The sequence below is a fragment of the Rhinatrema bivittatum genome, chromosome 17 (assembly GCF_901001135.1).
Source record: "Rhinatrema bivittatum chromosome 17, aRhiBiv1.1, whole genome shotgun sequence".
Taxonomy (NCBI): Eukaryota; Metazoa; Chordata; class Amphibia; order Gymnophiona; family Rhinatrematidae; genus Rhinatrema; species Rhinatrema bivittatum.
Genome location: NC_042631.1, coordinates 39700961 through 39722352, shown reverse-complemented (window position 1 = coordinate 39722352; position 21392 = coordinate 39700961). Strand labels below are relative to the sequence as shown.

Sequence of the window (21392 nt, the reverse complement as noted above, 5' to 3'; positions counted from 1 at the left end):
AAAAACCATTCTACTGCCTGAATTTTCTTGTCATTCAACCCATGCAGTTTATGCCATCTTTTGTCCGTGCCCATTAACTTATGTAGGCATGACAAAAAGGAAGGTTAAGATCCGTCTTACTGAACATAAATGCTGCATTAATACCAACCGAATTGAGGAACCCCTAGTTGCTCATTTCAAAGAATTTAAACATGAGTTTGATGACATCAAATGGACCGTGCTAGAAATCATCAATCAGCACTGGAGAGGTGGAAATCGTGTACAGACCTTGAGACAATGCGAACAGAAGTGGATTTTTCAATTGAAATCAGTGACCTCTGGTGGCTTGAATAAAGACATCGAATGGTTTCATTTCTGGTGATTGCCCGCCAAAATCAGGAATCTTCCAACTGTCAGGTGGATGTCAGACGCAATTGCATTTAAATTCAGACCGACCCAAGCCGCTCCACCGCTAAGAACTTCGAGCGGGGAGACGGCGTTGGGTTCGGTAAGCTTATCTGTTATTTCCCTCTGCAAGTATACATCATTAAGACATTTGTTTGCAAAAAAGTAATATCGCTGAATTTAACCTATGTTTTTTAGAAAAATTTGATGGACCCTTAACACCACTGAAGCACTTTTTGTAAGAATTCACTAATGCTTAAAGATCTGTTTGTATCCCCCGCCAAATCAAGGGGAGTGCTGGATCAGGAGAGTCTGAATACATGTCTCTGAAGCAGCTACTTTGGCGAAACGCGCGCGTCGGACGAGTATCTCCGACAGCTACGGGATGAATGACCCCGACAGCGGATGAATAAGGGAAGTTCTTCTTTTAAATTTATTACTTAAAAAATTATAAAAAAATTGAACTGAGCTACATGGACCAGTTGATTAAAAGTGACCCAAATGAAGTGCATGAAAGCAAGTTTGACTTGTGAGCACTGGGTGGTATGATGGTCCTCAAATTTCTAAAGTAAATTTTGATATGTACAGCATAAAAGGTTTTTCAATTCTTTAAAACACCACGTATTTCAATTTAGGTAATTGGTCTCCCATTATTACTGCACTACAAATTTGGTTATCTTCCCTAATTTCTCTTAGCATTTCACTATCAGTCTTCACTCCGGAGCTCTGCCTGCCTGGTTCGGAGAAATGTATCCTTGAAGGATACTAATGAAACAGGAAAGTTAGGGCATCCCAACAGAGAGGTTCCATTAAAAGCAAACATAGTTCATATGCCTATATGTAAAAAATCACCAAAGCTAATGATTTCCGAATTATCCCAAACAACTGAAAAGCATGTTGTTAAAACAAGCAAAAACCACACTTTGAAATGTCTGTATGCCAATGCCAGAAGTCAAAGAAGTAAGATGGGAGAGTTAGAGCATATAGCAGCAAATGATGAGATTGACATAATTGGCATCACAGAGACTTGGTGGAAGGAGGATAACCAATGGGACAGTGCTATATCAGGGTACAAATTATATCACAATGATAGGGAGGATCAACTTGGTGGGGGTGTGGCACTTTATGTCCGAAAGGGTATAGAGACCAAAGTATAAAGACCATACAAGAGACTAAATGCTCAGTAGAATCTATATGGGTAGAAATCCCATGTGGTTGGATAAGAGTATAGTGATAGGAGTATACTACCATCCACCTGGACAAAATGGTCAGACAGATGATGAAATGCTAAGAGAAATCAGGGAAGCAAACCAATTTGGTAGTGCAATAATAATGGGAGATTTCAATTACCTCAATGCTCATTGTGCATTGGGATTAACTGTCATTATTTTCTGTAGATTTCAATTACCCCAATATTGACTGGGTAAATGTAACATCAGGACTTGCTAGAGACATAAAGTTCCTGGATGTAATAAATGATTGCTTCATAGAGCAATTCGTTCAGGAACCAACAAGAGAGGGAACTATTTTACATTTAATTCTTAGTGGAACGCAGGATTTGGTGAGAGAAGCAACAGTGGTGGGGCCACTTGGCAACAGTGATCATAACATGATCAAATTTAAACTAAGAACTGGAAGGGGGACAATAAGTAAATCTGCAGCTCTAACATTAAATTTTAAAAAGGGAAACTTTGATAATATGAGGAAAATAGTTAGAAAAAAACTGAAAGGTGCAGCTGCAAAGGTTAAAAGTGTTCAACAGGCTTGGACATTGTTTAAAAATACAATCCTAGAGGCGCAGTCCATATGTATTCCGCGCATTAAAAAAAGTGGAAGGAAGGAAAAACGATTACCATCATGGTAAAAAGGTGAGGTGAAAGAGGCTATTTTAGCCAAAAAAAAAATCCTTCAAAAATTGGAAGAAGGATCCATCTGAAGAAAATAGGATAAAACATAAGCATTGTCAAGTTAAGTGTAAAACATTGATAAGACAGGCGAAGAGAAAATTTGAAATGAAGTTGGCCATAGAGGCAAAAACTCATAATAAAATTTTTTTTAAATATATCCAAAGCAAGAAACCTGTGAGGGAGTCTGTTGGACCATTAGATGACAGAGGGGTTTAAAGGGGCTCTTAGGGAAGATAAGGCCATTGCAGAAAGACTAAATGAATTCTTTGCCTCCCTGTTTACTAATGAGGATGTTGGGGAGATACCAGTTCCAGAGATGGTTTTCAGGGGTGATGAGTCAGACAAACTCAACGAAATCACTGTAAAACTGGAAGATGTAGTAGGCCAGATTGACAAACTAAAGAGTAGCAAATCACCTGGACCGGATGGTATGCATCCTAGGATTCTGAAGGAACTCAAAAATGAAATTTCTGATCTATTACTTAAAATTTGTAACCTATCATTAAAATCATCCATTGTACTTGAAGACTGGAGGGTGGCCAATGTAACCCCAATATTTAAAAAAGGCTCCAGGGGTGATCCGGGTAACTATAGACCAGTGAGCCTGACTTCAGTGCCGGGAAAAATAGTGGAAACTATTCTCAAGATCAAAATCATAGAGCATATAGAAAGACATGATTTAATGGAACACAGTCAACATGGATTTACCCAAGGGAAGTCTTGCCTAACAAATCTGCTTCATTTTTTGAATGGGTTAATAAACATGTGGAAAAAGGTGAACCGGTAGACGTAGTGTATTTGGATTTTCAGAAAGCGTTTGACAAAGTCCCTCATAAGAGGCTTCTACGAAAACTAAAATGTCATGGGATAGGAGGCGATGTCCTTTCATGGATTACAAACTGGTTAAAAGACGGGAAAAAGAGTAGAATTAAATGGTAAATTTTCTCAGTAGAAAAGGGTAAACAGTGGAGTGCCTCAGGGATCTGTACTTGGACCGGTGCTTTTCAATATATATATATATATATATATATATATATATATAAATGATTTGGAAAGGAATACGACGAGTGAGGTTATCAAATTTGCGGATGATACAAAATTATTCAGAGTAGTTAAATCACAAGCAGACTGTGATACATTACAGGAGGACTTTGTAAGACTGGAAGATTGGGCATCCAAATGGCAGAAGAAATTTAATGTGGACAAGTGCAAGGTGTTGCATAAAGGGAAAAATAACCCTTGCTGTAGTTGCACGATGTTAGGTTCCATATTAGGAGCTACCACCCAGGAAAAAGATCTAGGCATCATAGTGGATAATACTTTAAAATCGTCGGCTCAGTGTGCTGCAGCAGTCAAAAAAGCAAATAGAATGTTAGGAATTATTAGGAAGAGAATGGTTAATAGAATGGAAAATGTCATATAGCCTCTATCGCTCCATGGTGAGACCGCACCTTGAATACTGTGTACAATTCTGGTTGCCGCATCTCAAAAAAGATATAGTTGCAATAGAGAAGGTACAGAGAAGGGCAACCAAAATGATAAAGGGGATGGAACAGCTCCCCTATGAGGAAAGGCTGAAGAGGTTAGGGCTGCTCAGCTTGGAGAAGAGATGGCTGAGCGGGAATTGGTTAGTGCAGTTAGTTTAGCTGGATTCAAAAAAGGTTTGGATAAGTTCTTGGAGGAGAAGTCCATTAACGGCTATTAATCAAGTTTACTTAGGGAATAGCCACTGCTATTAATTGCATCAGTAGCATGGGTTCTTCTTAGTGTTTGGGTAATTGCCAGGTTCTTGTGGCCTGGTTTTGGCCTCTGTTGGAAACAGGATGCTGGGCTTGTGGACCCTTGGTCTGACCCAGCATGGCAATTTCTTATGTTCTTATGTACCTGGGAACTTTTGATTCTAGTTATCCTGAAATTGTTGGGTGTTAGGGGGTGTGCACAAAGTTTCTCTTCTTTCTCTCTCTCTTGTACAGATACATTTTCTAACACACATGTTCATTCTCATACACATACTGTATTATATGTTCTCACAAGCGCACACTCACACATGCTTACTGACTCACACACATTCACAGGCTCATTGACTTACTTCCATTCTCTCTCATGCTCACTCACAGACTCACATGCACTCACACACATGCTGATTCACATGCTCTGATTCACTTGCACTCTTGTGCTCACTCGTATGCTCAGTGACTTATGCACATTCTTACACACTTCTCCCCCTCCACTTCTGAAGAAGTAAAACAAAAACAAGGTTTTACTTACCATGGTATCAGGGAGGATTGAGGTAGGGCCCCCTGTTACTACTCCCAATCTGGTATGGGGTTGGGTGGGTGGAGGAGGGTAGCTGGAAGGCCCCCAATGCTATTTCCTTTTTGTTAATTACTGATTTTTGTGTGGCCCCAGCATGAAGGGAGCCAGCAGTTGAGAGCAGCAGTCAGGCAGCGGCAGGAGGTCTGAATGCTGCCTCTCACCAGGAAAGGCAGAAGCAGGGCAGAGGTGGTGTTTGGGAGACAATGAGAGTACTTGCCACTGCTTCAATGATAGTGGGGAAGTGGAGAGAAGCAGTGGGAACAGGCCCTATGGAGCACCAACTACTGCTCTCACTACAGGAAAAATGCAGAAAAGAGAGCTGTGGGGGAGATACCTGCTGCAAGAAAAAAGCTGCTGCAGGGCTAGTGCTGGTCATGGTGGCTCGGCAGGCATGGTGCCACTGTGACCAATACCAACCACTTGATTAGCCTGGCAGACCCACCGGGCATTCCTGAAGCCCTGATAGGCCAATCTGCCCCTGGGGGCAAACTAATTGAATGCATGGAAGGAGGACTGCAGTTCAGTTTACTCACCCCTGGTTTAGGGTGTGCTCTACTTCTTAGTTATTTAGGAAAACTGTGAATTTTATGCTCGAGATATTTCGGCTCTATTCTGCCACGCTCCAGGTCACACGATATACCTCTTAAGGGTCAGTCTGGCGTGCTTTTGAGAGCTGTTGAAGCATGTGCTGCACGGAAAGTGCATGAGGGATTCAGACAGATATCCCAGGCTGCTGTTTTCTTGCAATCCGCCCCTGCCCGCGCCTTTATTGCTTACCTGAGCTCTGTAAATTTGTGGAAATTGTTGCAGCAATTAAAAAAAAAAATAATAATAATACAATTACAGTTCAGGAACTCTGCTGCTGTTCAAACTAATGTTGATGATGAAGGTAAGATTTAACACAAATTGATTCATCCAACCCTAAAATATAGTCTATGGCTTACCTTTGAGAGGACATAAGTACAATCTCCATGGAACTGGTAAGAAGTTGAATCGTAGGTAGTGATGAGACAACCACCTTCTACTGAGCAGCGTCCAGGGCATTGAAAATCCATGCAGTTCCAATGGCCTCCAGTGCAGGTACTAAACAGGAAGGGTACAATTACTGAAATTGTCTTCTGAATGAATCCTTCCCTGCTGGTACACACTATAATAGTCATTTTATTGTAAGCTTCTTTAAAAAGGAAAATATTCTAAAATCAATGAACCACTCGTGTCTGGGTTTGCCTTTCTGAAAATTCTGATTAAACAAGTGGAGCCCAGGACCACGTCCCTGACCGCCAGGCTTTGTATCAGGATCAGATCTGCCACTCTTCTGCTCTGCCAGTCTGGCAACTCTAATCTCACTCTTGCAGTAACCCCTCTTCCTGCTTTACTTATTATTGTTCTCTCACATGGAAGTAGAGCATAACTAACAGAAGCCACATTCATTCTTCCCCTGCTGGCATTTCCAGTAAGCACTGCAAGGAAAAAAGGAGACGGAAGGATGGGTGCAAATGTGGTTTCAGAACCGGATGACAAAACGTCGCCGGGTTATCTTGAGAAACTGTGTCAGTCCTGGTTTTACGCCACCATGGCAGCAACGCCCACTGTAGTCACAGTTTTGCTAAGGAAAGCAGGCTTGGAAGCCAATAATTGCCTTGAAGGCTCAGCCTGCTCAGAAGTTATAGTGTTGCCAGCTGACTCCATTTTTGCCGATCGGGTTGGTTAAGTTCTAGTTATACGTGCTCCTCCTTTTCTTAGGAAAATCAAAACTACAAGTCCGTGTACATTCAAGGGGGTAATTTCCAAAGGCACTTACCCGCATTGAACCCAGTTTTATGTGAGGAATTGGCGCCTTGAAAACAGCCCTGGAGAGTGTGCGAGTGAAAGGATGCACGGAACACGATTTCACACCTCCTCCTATGTGCATCCTAAATAGGCCTTCTGGGGGGCTGAGTTGGGTGGGTTGGAGGATTAAGCATGCATGCTGTTGGTTTTTGAAAGTATGACCCGCTCTCAAGCAGCCCAAAGACCTAGGTCTGACCTTACATTCCCTCCTTATATATTTATAGCTGTACAGTCTGGTGAATGCCAGCAACCAGCACAGCAATTCTGCTTATCAAGGATTGCCATGTGACTTTTTTCTTCTGCATTGATCTGTCATTACAGAGCAAGATATGCTATTTTCATACTATTACAGTTGTTCATAATGCTATTGTAGGAAATTCTCAACAGTGTTATGTGTGTGTAGAAGTAGCATATATTGTAACAATTTTAAAAAGCCCATTTAAGCACTTAACCATTTGACAATTCAGCCCTATGGAGTGAAAGTTTAAAAGTGTTATGCATGCATGTAAAGGTTGCAATTTTCAGAAGCCCATTTAGGCGTGCAAAGTGCATTTACAAGCGTAAAACCCAGTTTTACGTGCGTAAATCCTTTTGAAAATTACCTCCTGGGCATGTCACAGTATGCCAGAGTTGTTTCAGTAGAAGGGTTTGGAAAGATGCGTCATAGCTCTGCTAAGATTGAAATTCAACAATTCTGACTGGGTTGTACAGACCCACCTGAGCACTGACTTAGAAAATAGCCACTGCTATTTTTGAAATAATCACCTTGGGATTGTGAAACCTTGGATCCATAATTGTGGGTTGTGCATGATGATATAAGGAAGTTTTTGCTAAGATAGAGGATACTATTTAATTAATTCTTGTTTAATCATTTTTCTTTTTGAATTCTGTAATTCTATTGGATATGTATTCACTTTTCAAGTGTGATTCTTGGAAATGTGTGTAAATTGAATAAATAGAAAAGAAAAAAAAAAAGAAAAGAAAATAGCCACTGCTATTACTTGCATCAGTAACATGGGATAGACTTAATTTTTGGGTACTTGCCAGGTTCTTATGGCCTGGATTGGCCACTGTTGGAAACAGGATGCTGGGCTTGATGGACCCTTGGTCTGACCCAGTGTGGCATGTTCTTATGGTTTTCACTTTACAAAAGGGGTGCAGTGTTAACCTGTGACTGCCAAGGAGTTTGTTATGCATTTAGTCAAAGGAAACTTGTCTGTTTCACAAGAAAATTTTCAAACCACAGCATTTATGTTTATCTTGGCAAATTATTTACCTTGGTTTCATCATAAAAAGGGGGTTTTCATTGGTGCAAGTGCTAGTAGTTGTCAGGTAGCTTTTACTCCTAATTTCTCTCTAAAACATGGTGGAACTGACGTGTTTTTAGTAATAATATTCCATTTTAAAAGGATTATACATAAAAAGATTGTAGGGGAAAGAGCAGTCATTATTCCTGAGGCTCCCAAGTTGTCTAGTTTAAGAAAATAGAAATTGTGATGGGAATCCTTATTATTCATACAAGAAAAAGGCCTTGATACAACCTGTTACTCACTTTCTCATGGTTTTTATGAACTCAGTCCCTGAACAAGAAAGACTTCATGCATTATTCATATTTTCTAATGCTCCACAAGACACAGGTTTTAGAATGTATGAAACATTTTCCATGCCCAAACTTTCTTACTGTAAATCCCTACTAGGGGGCTGGCCCAGTGGCCATACCTACTGCAGGAACTTCTGAAATTCAGTATGAATCAGCAGGGTGAAGAGGTTGGTGAGTGTCAACCACCCCTACTCCCACATGCTTCCTCTCTCTATCTTACCGAACTTCCAAGTACTCTCCCACCTATCCCTAAGTCTGATCCCAGTGGCTATATTTAGGATCCTTGATTCCGGAGTTGTATAGAAAGGCCTAGCGTGGGGCTCCTGGCCAATGATTTTTACTACAGTGATTGGGCTAGGTGAGTTGACGGGGGATATGAAAATAAGGGGAAAATATCTCTGGGTCACAGGTAGTGGAACACCATGGACCAGCGGGGCCGCGGCGCAACCACCTTTTCACCCAAAACAGAATCAGTAACTAAGGAGTTTGGGTGAGGATGGAGTAAAAATTGGTTTGTTTGGCTCTTCCCCCAATCAAAAAGATTTTTCACTGCTCCTGTGCTGGTTGGTTGCAAATGAAAGTTCATAGTGCTGCAGCCCAAAAGAGGCTGGTTCTGATTGAAGTGCATGAAGAAACCGCTGGGCCAAAAAAAAATATATACCCCTGTTGAACTGGAGCAAACACATGGAAGCAGAGTGCACTTCCTTGATGAAATGACATATTGCAGAAGGAAGAATTGAAATCAATTTCTAGTTTAAAAAAAAATACAACTTGAGCCACATGACGTGGTGAACCTGAGAGGATGTTTTCTTGCAGGCTCTGAGTGCCCTCCCCTCAATCTGAGAACATTCCGCTGCATCCATGGCTCCAGAATCTGCAAAAATTAATGAGTCCATGTCGCAGATGAGCATCAACCAATAGGTGTCTAAATCCCTGACAGATATGCCGGTAAAGCCAGCAAAAAAAGGAAAAAGGAAAAGTGAACTCCACTGACAGCAAAATGGCCACGGCGTCAGGAAATAACCAGCAAGGCTCTTTTGACGAGGCAGCAGAAAGTGCTGTAACTTTGGCGGTTATAGCAGTGCTTACAGGCAAGTCAGATGGAAATTCTGAACAGACAGCAAAATTAAAAAACTCTAAGTGAATTTGGGCCAAGAGTGGAAATGCTGGAAGGTCGAATGCCCCTTGCAGGGGATGAGGGCTGGAAACAGCAAAGAAAATAGACAAGCTTGAAAAAGTGATTGTGCTGCAGGAGTTGAAAATTGAGGAGTTAGAAAACAGATCTTGCCAAAATAACTTGTACTTCCTTGGCTTTCCCAAGCAGGTCAAGGAGAGTAATTTCGCTGGAATGTTAGCTACCTGGCTACCTAAAGTTTTGAACTTACCAAGCCCGCAAAATTTGCTGGTCGTAAAGAGGGCACACAGGCTGGGGATCAAGAAACCTGGCGAGATGAGGCCACGTGTGGTAATCGCACGAATCTTAAATCATGAACATCTGCATGAATCCCACAAACAGTCCTCATTGCAATATGAGGGCTGTTCAATTAAAATCTTTCAGAACTTTTCATTTCAAGTGGCTACCAAGAAAAAGGAATTGACCTCTGTGTGCTCCCAATTGACGGCAGAACAAGTCCATTTTGCGTTACAATTTCCTGCTAAGCTACACTAATGGAACAATGAGACACAGTACATGTGTTCGAATCATTGGATGATGCTAAAAGAATTTGTACATAAAATGGATCTTATCTAAAAGAAGTAACTGAATTCTAGGATAAGATCTAATGGGTCTTCAGATCATTACAGGTTCTCTGCTGAGCATGAGTTTTGGTGCTTCATAAGAAAATAAGAAAATGCCATACTAGGTCAGACCAAGGGTCCATCAAGCCCAGCATCCTGCTTCCGACAGTGGCCAATCCAGGCCACAAGAACCTGGCAAGTACCCAAAAACTAAGTCTATTCCATGTTACCATTGCTAATGGCAGTGGCTATTCTCTAGGTGAATTTAATAGCAGGTAATGGACTTCTCCTCAACACAGGAGTGCCACAAGGATCCGCCCTATCAGCTACTCTCTTCAGCATCTACCTACTACCTATGTTATGCATTAGAACACCTTGGGTTGACCCACTTCCTCTATGCTGACGATATACAAATACGGAAAATGGCGCCGGCCATACGCGTATGGCCGGCGCCATTTTCCGTACGAAAACGATTCGCGGCGGGAAATCGCTCCCTGACCCCCGCTGGATCTCCAGGAACTTTTGGCCAGCTTGTGGGGGGCCTCCTGACCCCCACGAGACTTGCCAAAAGTCCAGCGGGGGTCCGGAAGGACCTCCTGCCGTCCAATCTTTTTCGTCTATGGCCGCCGCCATTTTCGGCGCCATTTTGGAAAATGGCGCCGGCTGAAGACGACAAGATTCAGAGCAGGAGCCCGTTCCGGACCGCTGCCGTTCCGGACCGCCGCTGGACCCGCAGGTTATTTAAGTTATTTGGGGGGGGGTTCGGGAGGGTGGGGGATTTAATTTAAAGGGTCGGGGGTGGGTTTTAGGGGGTTTTAGTGTGCCGGCTCACGATTCTAACGATTTATAACGATAAATCGTTAGAATCTGTATTGTATTGTGTTCCATAACGGTTTAAGACGATATTAAAATTATCGGACGATAATTTTAATCGTCCTAAAACGATTCACATCCCTAGTATTGAATACAAAGTACTTACAATCCTGCATAAAATAATCCAAGGACATCAAAACAACTGGTTAAGCAAATCCATCGTATTCCTCATTCCAAAGCGGAACCTGCGCTCAACGAACAAATGCCTCCTCAAAATTCCTCATGCCAGAACCACCCAACTGAACTCAACCCGCGAGAGAGCCATATCCATTGCAAGCCCCACTCTATGGAACTCAATACCAATTGATACAAGAAATCAACCAATCATCTTTTTAAAAAAATCATCTTTTAAAAAAGACTTGAAAACCTGGCTTTTCACCAAAGCCTACTCAAACTCACTCAATCAACCAGAGCAACAACCAACCACGCAACCCAGCACAAGAAAAACGCCCCGCCTCTCGATCAATAAATCCCACAAACGGAACATCTAAGATAATGTGAAACAAACTTCACTTACCTCCAGACTTTATGTAAAAACAGTGTCTTTCTCTTACATGTATCTACAACATCATATGTTATTAATTTTGATGTCATAGAAGACTATTAATAAGTAATAATAATGTTATATGTGACCTACAAACATACAAATCCCATATATATTTCTGTAGGATATGTGCTGCATAGATGTATGTAACAATCTTATGATCCGTATCCTTCTCCGCTTGTGATGAGAAATATAAGTGTATGTCTTTCCAAACTCCCATGCTCTCATCTACAAAAAAGTTCTAAGTGAACCTTCCTGTTTTTATTTTCTATCAATTGTGATAAAATATATAGAAGAAAGAGGTAAGTTTCATATTACTGGTGCATGCCTCCACGGCCTTGCGCCCTTCTTGTGATATAATCATCAACTTGCCTCCTTCCTCCTTTTGTTCTTTTTGTTTATTTTATAAATAATTTTAATGTGATATTAATCAAAAAAATTTTTTAAAAAACAATTGCAATCTCCACTAGGCATAAAGAGGATAATATAGCTTATATTTTTTCTCGTATTTTCTCGTATTACTTTCAACCCCATTGGTTGAGTTAGGATCTGCTGACCAGTTTTTTAAAACACGGAAGACGCGCTTAAAAATAACGCCGCCACTCAGAGCTTATGAGCCAGAGAGAAAGAACGGATAGCCTGAACAAATAAGCTACAAACTTTGGATTAACCATGGAATAGACAACAGGAATGGACATACTCCACTGACGAAGAAAGAACGAAACGCAGCTGTGTCGGGAGATAAGTCTCTAACAGTTTTTATTTGGACATTGGCAGTCTAAAATATAAGATCTTGGCGTTCATAAAACCCTTTTGGGGTATTTAAAGGAAAGGCGTATAGATAAAATGGAGATTGAAACACAATCTTCCACAAGCATAGGGATAACGTAAATTAGCTACTCAATAAAAATTTCAATGAAATTGAAAGCAATACGAGAAAATACGAGAAAAAATATAAGCTATATTATCCTCTTTATGCCTAGTGGAGATTGCAATTGTTTTTTAAAAAAAATTTTTTGATTAATATCACATTAAAATTATTTATAAAATAAACAAAAAGAACAAAAGGAGGAAGGAGGCAAGTTGATGATTATATCACAAGAAGGGCGCAAGGCCGTGGAGGCATGCACCAGTAATATGAAACTTACCTCTTTCTTCTATATATTTTATCACAATTGATAGAAAATAAAAACAGGAAGGTTCACTTGTAACAATCTTATGTCATGACCACTGTAAACCGTTCTGATGGTGAAACCGAATGATGGTATACAAAACACGTTAAATAAATAAATAAATAAAAGAGTGACCTTTCTCCTGGAAAAGTCTTGGATGGATGATGATAGGAGGATTGCTATGGTAAAAGGTTCACTTTATGGGAAGGATGTCATTCTAGCCTCTGTATATGCTCCCAGCCAGTATGATCATAACTTTTTTACCTGCCTGCTTAACAGCTTATCTGCATTGGGGGAAGGTGCTGTGGTCTTAGGAAGAGACAAATTGTGTAATGGATCCTGTCTTGGACATATACTCCTCAATAAAGATTTCCAAAATGGGTAAAGGGAAAGGTTATTCAATTTTTGTGTCATACGCTATCCTTAATTGACTTTTAGAGAGCACTTCAACCAGAAGAGTGAGACTATACACATCATGCTAAAGCTCATCCCACAAAATCAAGAATTGATTATATTTTAATTTCTGAGTCTTTGTTTAATGAGATAGATAGAGTAGAGATAGGGAATTTACTAATTTCGGACCATTATCTTTTTTTTTTTTTTTTTTTGTATGATGGGGCAAACCCTGAGAATGCCCAGATTGTTGCAATGGAGAATGCCAGAGTGGTTGACTTTGGAACCTGATTTTCAACAATACTTAAATAAGAAGTGGCAGCTTTATGAGATAGCTAACACACAGCACAAGGCTAACCCGAGTTTATTTTAGGAGGGGGATATAATCAGTTATGTGGCATTTAAGAAGAACAGCAGAAATAAGCAAATACTCCACCTTGAAAGACAAATGTCCTACTATAAATCTCAATGGATGTTTGTAAAGAGAGGTTTAAAGGGGAACAGTGAGTGCTCAATGATCTGTTTCACCCGAAAGTTAAAGATGCAATGTTTCTGATCCGGCACAAATTGTTCTTGCATGGGAACAAACCAGGACGCATGTTAACTAACTTAACTAAGGCTCACGCCCCTCCTAAATATAAAAGCAGTATTGAGAAGAAAGATGGGTCCTTTGTGACTACAATGTCACAAATTGGGGAGGTGCTGGAGTATTACAAGAGTTTTGCAGCAATCTGAGACTCCTAATTTAGAGAATCAACTGCAGTTTCATCAGAACTTAAGGTTGTCCCAAGTAACGCAGGCACAGTTGGAACTCTTGAGTAGGCCTTTTTCTGCATACGAAATCAGTCAAGTTATTAAGGAATTGAAGTTACATAAATCCCCTGGTCTGAATAGCTTAAATTCACTGTTTTATAAGCCTCTTTAGGCACCTTTGGCTGCCTCACTTGCTGCATTATTTAATCATATAGGGGTAGATTTTCAAACCGCGCGAATTGGCGTACTTTTGCTGGCGCATCAGGCGCAAGCAAAAGTACGCGGGATTTTAGTAGATACGCGCGTAGCCGCGCGTATCCGCTAAAATCCTGGATCGGCGCGAGCAAGGCTATCGATTCTGTATAGCCGGCGCGCGCCGAGCCGCGCAGCCTACCCCCGTTCCTTCCGAGGCCGCTCCGAAATTGGAGCGGCCTCGGAGGGAACTTTCTTTTGCCCTCCCCTCACCTTCCCCTCCCTTCCCCTACCTAACCCACCCGGCCCTGTCTAAACCCCCCCCTTACCTTTGTCGGGGGATTTACGCCTCCCAGAGGGAGACGTAAATCCCCGCGCGCCAGCGGGCCGCTAGCGCGCCGGGACGCAACCTGGGGGCGGGTACGGAGGGTGCAGCCACGCCCCCGGGCCGCCCCGGGCCGTAGCCATGCCCCCGGACCGCCCCGGGCCGTAGCCACGCCCCCGGGCCCGCCCCCAAAATGCTGCCGACACGCCCCCAAAACGCCGCGACGACCGGGCCCGCCCCCGACACGCCCCCCTCGCCAAACCCCGGGACTTACGCGAGTCCCGGGGTCTGCGCACGCCGGTAGGCCTATTGAACATAGGCGTACCGGCGCGCAGGGCCCTGCTCGCCTAAATCCGCCCGGATTTAGGCGGATTTAGGCGAGCAGGGCTCTGAAAATCCGCCCCATAGTGAGGGAGGAGATTATGCCAAACTCATTGTCCAAAGCAGCTATTGTAATTCTCTCTAAGCCAGGTCGAGACTCGACATAGAGTAATAGCATTGTTTAATCAGGACATTAAACTATTATATACCAAAGCCATTATTAATCGTATTAAGCATATTCTGCCCCTTCTAATTTTTCCAGAGCAAACTGGTTTTGTGATAAGTAGGAAACAGAGTGCTAACATCAGATGTTTTTTATTGGTGCTTGAATATTGAAGCAAATTTTAACTAATTGATGCTCTGTTAATCAGCTTTGATGCAAAAAAAGCCTTTGATAGGGTGGAGTGGGATCATCTTTTTGTTGCAATGGAGAAGTTTGGTTTTATCATGGCTGCGATTCGACTTCTCTATAGTAATCCCAAGGCTTACATCTGCTTCAATGGTTCCATGTCTACCAGTTTCAGTTTGGGTAGGGGTACTAGGCAGGGCTGCCCCCGTCCCACTATTGTTCATTATCTCATTGGAGCCCTTAATCTGCAAAATTAAAGAAGATAACACTATCTCTGGTATTCCAATAGGGCAGAAGGAGTTAAAAAGATGATGTTCAGAGGACATGTAGATGATTTTGACTAATGCTGGGGTCACTCTTCCAAACATTTTAGATTCTATATTCCTCTTTGGTAGTTTTTCAGGCCTGACATTAAATATGATTAAGTCTGAGGCCATGAACATTTCAGGTAATTTAAAAGACACCTGGCCTAACTTTCCCTTAATATGGGTGGCAGAAACTAACAAATCCCTAGATATTAAAGATCACCAGAATATGCAACACTGGTATGATTACGATGTCAAACCTCTTATTCAGGATTTCAAACAAAAATTTACAAGATGGGCATACTTCCCTCTCTCATTGTCTGGCTGTTTGGCCCTAGTTAAAATGGTACTGATTCCTAAAGTACTATATAAGCTACAGATGGCCCCTTTCATAATACCAAAATGAGATCTCAGACTGTTGCAAAAATTATGTGCTCAGTTATTTTGGAAATCAAGAAAGGCAAGGTTAAAGTTCATTACCTTGATGACTCCTAGAGATAAAGTCTGCTTGGGGTTGTCAGATATATATATTTTTATAATATTGCTTGATAGTCTTAAGGGAATAAGTTGATAGTCTTAAGGGAATAGTTGGGAGCAGCAGTGACAACTCAATTGCGTTATTGGAAAGAGATTTCATGAGCCCTTTTAGTTTATCCTACTTAATTCATGCTAAAAGTGAGAGAATATTTCACAGTCGCTACTGGCCAGTACTATGAAGAAAAGTTGGCAATGCATTAGGAAACATTTAGGATTGAACTGGCAAGTGTCACATTGCTTACCGCTATTAGGCAATCCAAACTTTTTTTTTAATTATTTTTTATTTTTTTTTTTATAATTTAATCTTTATTGAGTTTTTTAAATGTCATTACAAAATAAAATCATATTTATTATTAAACATAACCCAAAACATAATAGTATAGTAGGTCTAGTTACAAACAAAACCAATAATCTCAATCATTTTCTCAGAATTACAGCTACTATACTTATGAAATAATGCGGGGGCCCTTTTATATCATAAATTCTAATATATTGATCAACAGGAGGGCAAAAGAATCTACTATCTTAATGTACTAACTATGGTGGTACCACTTCTTCCACACATTCCTGAATCTGACTCTTGTCTCTCAAAAAGCTTTCCAAATGCAATGGCTGAGAAAAAATAAATTTTTTCCCTTGATAATTAATAAAACATTTACTGGGGTACTTTAAAAAGAAAGTTGCCCCCAGTTGTAATGCCTTATTTTTAAGGGCTAAAAACTGCTTTCTCCTAGCCTGAGTTGGCTTGGAGACATCAGGAAAAATATAAATCTTTTGCCCACAAAACAATATATCTTTGTTTTTGAAAAAACTTTCCATAATCATTTCTTTATCTTTTTCCAATACAAATGACACGAACAAGGTTGCTCTCCTATTTATCATATCTACTGATTCCTCCAAAAAGGTAGATATCCCTGGAGAATCTGTCACAGACCCTCCTGGGTTTTCTCCAATTGGGGATGAAAAATAATAAATCTTAGAAATAGCCGGAATTTCATTCCAGGCTAAAATTTCCTTAAGATATTTAGAAAACATTTCCAATGGCGATAATAGTCTTGTAATTGGGAAATTTACAATACGCAAGTTTTTAATAAGCATTTGATTCTCTAGATTTTCCACATTAGAATGTAATATAACATTATCTGTTGTATGTTAAACTTCCAATTTTTTTACATTCTCAACTTCCACACTAGCATTCTGAACTAATATTTCTATATCATTTATACGTTTCCCTTGTTCCTGTATAAGGATCTTATTTTTATTAACCACAGTTCCAAGAGAGACATTAATCTGAGAACCATTAGAGTCCAGTTTAACCATCATTCTCCAAAGATCCCCCAACGTTACATTGGCAGCGTCTACGGCTGAAAGCCTGGCGCTCTCAATGCTAGGTAACACTATATCCTCTACAGTTCTTTGCGATATTGGCTCCGAACTGGAGGCATCTGCAATATTTAGTGACTGAGAAGTAAAATCTCTATCACTTACTATTGTAGGTTCCTTGATGTTCAATCCTGATGTTATTGGTGGGGGTTGCAAAGGTGTTAGTCTCATGCCTGGGCTTAAAGAGACTTCCAATGAATCTCTTTCTCCTTGCCCCTGCGGCGATATCTTGTAGATATGAGCGTCCATGGGCCCCGAGCCCTGTGGTGCAGGGGATGATGTGTACACTTTAGCCTTCCTCTTTCGCCCCATAAAACTTAAAGAATTTACTGCAGCAAGGCAGTCCAAGGCGATCCAAGTCAGGCGCACGCCCCTTTGGCGTGCGCGGCTTAGGCGCTGCGCCGGCTGCGGTGCGCCGCAGCCCCGCGGTCTTTTAAACTCGCGGTCGCCGGCGGGTGATGTCAGGGGAGAGCACAGCTGTTCTCAATGCCCTCCTCCTCCTCTCGCCGGTCTGCTTGCGTCGGCTCCTTCTCCCTCCTTCACAGCAATCGAGGCCCCAACTCACAACGCAGCCCCGCGGTCTTTTAAACTCGCGGTCGCCGGCGGGTGATGTCACGGGGAGAGCACAGCTGTTCTCAATGCCCTCCTCCTCCTCTCGCCGGTCTGCTTGCGTCGGCTCCTTCTCCCTCCTTCACAGCAATCGAGGCCCCCAGGCAATCCAAACTTTGAGCCAGGATTGACACACAAAAGATATCAAGGGCTCTGTTCACAAGATGTATGAAATATATTATCCTTTGCTAATTTGCAAACTGGATGAATGCACACCTTTGAACACTGAATTCAACATTTATACTTTAATAGAACAGTTCATTTTATTTATATATAAATACATAGTTATGTTGGAAAAGTGATAAGCTCTGGTGAGCATTACCAATGGTGCTTTGCAATGACTCTTGCATTTCATTGTGAGGAAACAAGTGTCTGTTGCAGCTCTATATAAGTTTATAAGTTTTTACATAATATGCACAAATACAGTATTTATGTCAATTTAGCTGGGATTTGGTCCCACGATTTATCAGATACCTTGTCAGAGGATGATGTCACTGACTGATATATTGGTTCGGCATGCAATGAAATATATTACTATGTGGAAAACCCATTTTAAGATCTTACATAGAATTATATTCTGGTCGGGCAAAGCTTATACAGAAAAAATAGCCTCTTCTGGTAGTTTAAAATGTTCTCAACCCTCAGTGAAAACATTATTTATATCTCTAAATGTCCCAACAGCAGCCTAGTCGGCACCGTTTTGTCTATTGGGTCATGTAAGTGTGAAGTCAGAACTTAGATTATCCCACAAACTGATCAAAGGGTACCCAGTGGCATTACATCTCATACTTTGGAACTGGTTAGAACCTTTGGGTCCAATCTTGTCTTCATGGAAAGTTTCGTTTATGGATGTACACTTATTAGAGAAAAAAAACTGTATGTGGGGGCTCTAAGAAGATTCAATGAGAACAAGTATGGGCACCATGTGTGAAAAGGTTTCCCTCAGAACAAAAAAATAAAGTGGTCTTAAATTTGGCTAATAACTGAAGCCTTGGTTAGACTGAGTCACAGATTACAATTCAACGTTGTGTATTCTAATGCAAGTGTATAAATGTAAGGAGTAGAGAAAATGGATGAATGATGGGGGATGGGATGGCTGGGGAGGGTTTATTATTCGAATTGTTGGAGTTATCTTTGTGAATGTTTATTATTGGTTATTTTGTTGAAATTAATAAAAATATCACAAACAAAAAAATACAGCTTTTTGCAGAATGTATTGTGCAGATATATAAAAAACCTAAATAAATAAATACATAAATACATAAATAAAAGAAAGGTAAGGTCTAAGGCAGAGGTCCCCAAATGTGGCCCAAGGGCTAGGGGCGGTCCTTGGCTGAATTTCAGCCGACCCGCTGCAGAAACAGCAGGAGCTTGATCCAGCCTGCAGCAGCGATGAAAGGAGGAACTTGATAGCGCCTGCGCGAGCACATTCCATCGCTACCGCCAACTTGGATTCTTGAAGTCAGAAGTGCAAGTGGCAGCGATATGGCCTCTGTGGAAGAAGGTGCAGGTAACGGGGAGGAAAGCACTGGCAGTGCTGAGCATGTGCTGAGTGGGGCTGCCGGGGAAAGCTTGATAAAGACAGTGGCTCCTGGAGTCCCCAGCCACACCACCATCTCTTTGCAGCAGCGGGGGAGGGGCATGAACATCATCCCCTAAGGAGGCAGATTTTGGAGGTGCAGATACCAAACCCAAGTGTCATGGACAAATCTGGCATGTTACAAGAGAGAGGAATGAGAGGAGGGGAAAAGGGAGTGGAAAGAAAGAATAAGAAGGGAGAAGAAAGTAGAGAAGGAGTTCCTTCAGGGTGAAGATAAAATAGAAGCAGAAACAATAGAGAAGCCTGGAGAGGATATGATAAAGACTGAGAAAGAGATGGAGAAAAATGTTAGTAATGAACTTAGGTAGATGTCAAAGAGAACCATCATAGTGACAGTGCAGAACCACAGCCTGCTAATATGAAAGAAGGAATAGAGCAAGTGTGCTTGGAAAGTTCCAAGGAAGAACAGAGTTTTTCAAGGGAAGCAGCACCACCTTAAAATGTACAAAAGAGTCCTCACAGAGGGAGTTCCAGAAGGAATGTCCCTCGAGCAGAAGGATTGGAACTCAGAGCTTCTTATGGACTCTCATAAAATAATATGGGAGGAAACTAGGCAAAAGGCACAGTGGATGGTTTGGTAACTGGGGCTTGGTTAAGGGTATCCTTAGCAAGAAGGGAAAAGGATGATGCTACAGCCCTTACACCTGGGTTAATTGGTGAAAGTTTCTACACAATTCCATGGACCTATGTCAAGTTGAAAGGACCTTTGGCTGCAGGAGGGCTTGCTTCATCCCAGCCCAGTGATGCTGGGGAAGGGTCAGACCACGTTCAGGCTGGAGAAGCATATTGGAGAGAGAACCCACCTCGCTGGAAGATATCCAGGGGGGATAAAGATGTTCAACTTGAAATGTCCGAGCTGAGGGGGAGGGTATGTGAAGGAGTGTCCCTGAAAACCCCGAGAGCAGGGTTAAAAATACTCCCAGGGAAAAGAAGAGAGTTCCTGGGAAGGAGGAGAAGGCAGCTCCTAATAATATAGCTCTTGATGAATCTTTTGTTGGAGGTAATGCAGGGTAAGCAGTTTATGTTGGGTGATATTGCTTGAAAATAATAAAGTTTTTGCAAGGAGCATTTGGAGTCCAGATACATTTTTCCTCCAGCAAAGCAATGGACTACTCGCGCTGTACCACAGGTAGTTTTACTGGATGACTGAAACTGACCAGGCTTTTTTTTTTTTTTTTATTACATAGAAGATCCTTGGGACTTTTTCTTATTCTGTATTTTTTTTAGCTAATTTTGATGAGCATTGATGGCAGTTTTTCACCCTGTAAGGCAATTTCAGTACGAGATTTATCCTAATTCTTCACCTTCTATGATACAGTCTAGGAATTTGTAATTGCATATACAACAAGAATTTTTCTATATATTTTTAGCATTGATGTTGCATACAGGAGATAGGATCTAAGAGTCACTTTTCTCTATATTTTTTTTAGTATTGTTTGTATGCCATGTAAAGCACCTTTTACTTGAGAACATTTTTTTTTCTGATAGCCAAACAGCAAATGGCAGAATAACCATATAGGGTACCATGGACACCAGCAGCTGGAGGTGGTGGGGTTAAAGGCAGAACAAGCTGCTAAGTCACTCTGTTTCTGAAGCTTCACTAGAGTGACAGAACTGTCTGGAAATAGCTGAGAGAGCGACCCATTACAGCTCAGCCCATTACTCAGAAGCCCCAGGTCTGACTGGGAAATACGTAGCATCTCTCTCTGTAGACAAACTGATTTAAGTATCACAGTTCGTGTTTCTGTGAAAACTCCTTCTTGAGAGCTTTGCGGCCTCAGGCTGTTGTGAGCCTGCAGTGTCCCCAGAAACCTCTAGGGAGTAGCTTGGGGCCAGGGTATGCGCTCGTACGCAAGTGGAAACCTATCTGGTAAGTGCCAGGAGGTGAGGCACATGCACAGATGAGGCCTTGCGCAGTGCTTGCTATGACCCTCAAGTGGCCAAGGGTTTAACCCCTGGTGGGTGATAGGGATCGCACAAGGGCATGACATGAAAGCAAGCAGGGCAAAAAAAAAAAAATTCGATGAGATAACCAGTTCCATGTTATTGAAAAGATAGGGAAGAGTTTATTGTTGTAAGCGGTCCTTTATTATCAAAGTTTCTGCATTTTCCTCTCACTCTGGCTCTGTCCTTCAACTTGATTTTCTTTTGTCTTCATTGATTTTCTCTCTTTTCGTTTTTTAGTCACTTTTCCCTACATTCTCAACGGACCTATCCTGTCCTACCTCCTGTGTGCCCTTAAACTTTGTTAGGATTCTTGCG

General features: G+C 41.5%; 1 protein-coding gene across 1 annotated transcript in view; it reads right to left on the bottom strand.

Moving 5' to 3' along the window:
• The window catches only part of LOC115079483 (mucin-5B-like), a 289301-nt gene that overhangs the window by 203675 nt on the left and 64234 nt on the right, over positions 1-21392 (bottom strand). Inside the window, exon 10 of the mRNA XM_029583107.1 lies at positions 5552-5690. Within this exon, the coding sequence (XP_029438967.1) occupies positions 5552-5690 (139 nt within the window). The remainder of the gene's footprint in view (positions 1-5551; positions 5691-21392) is intronic.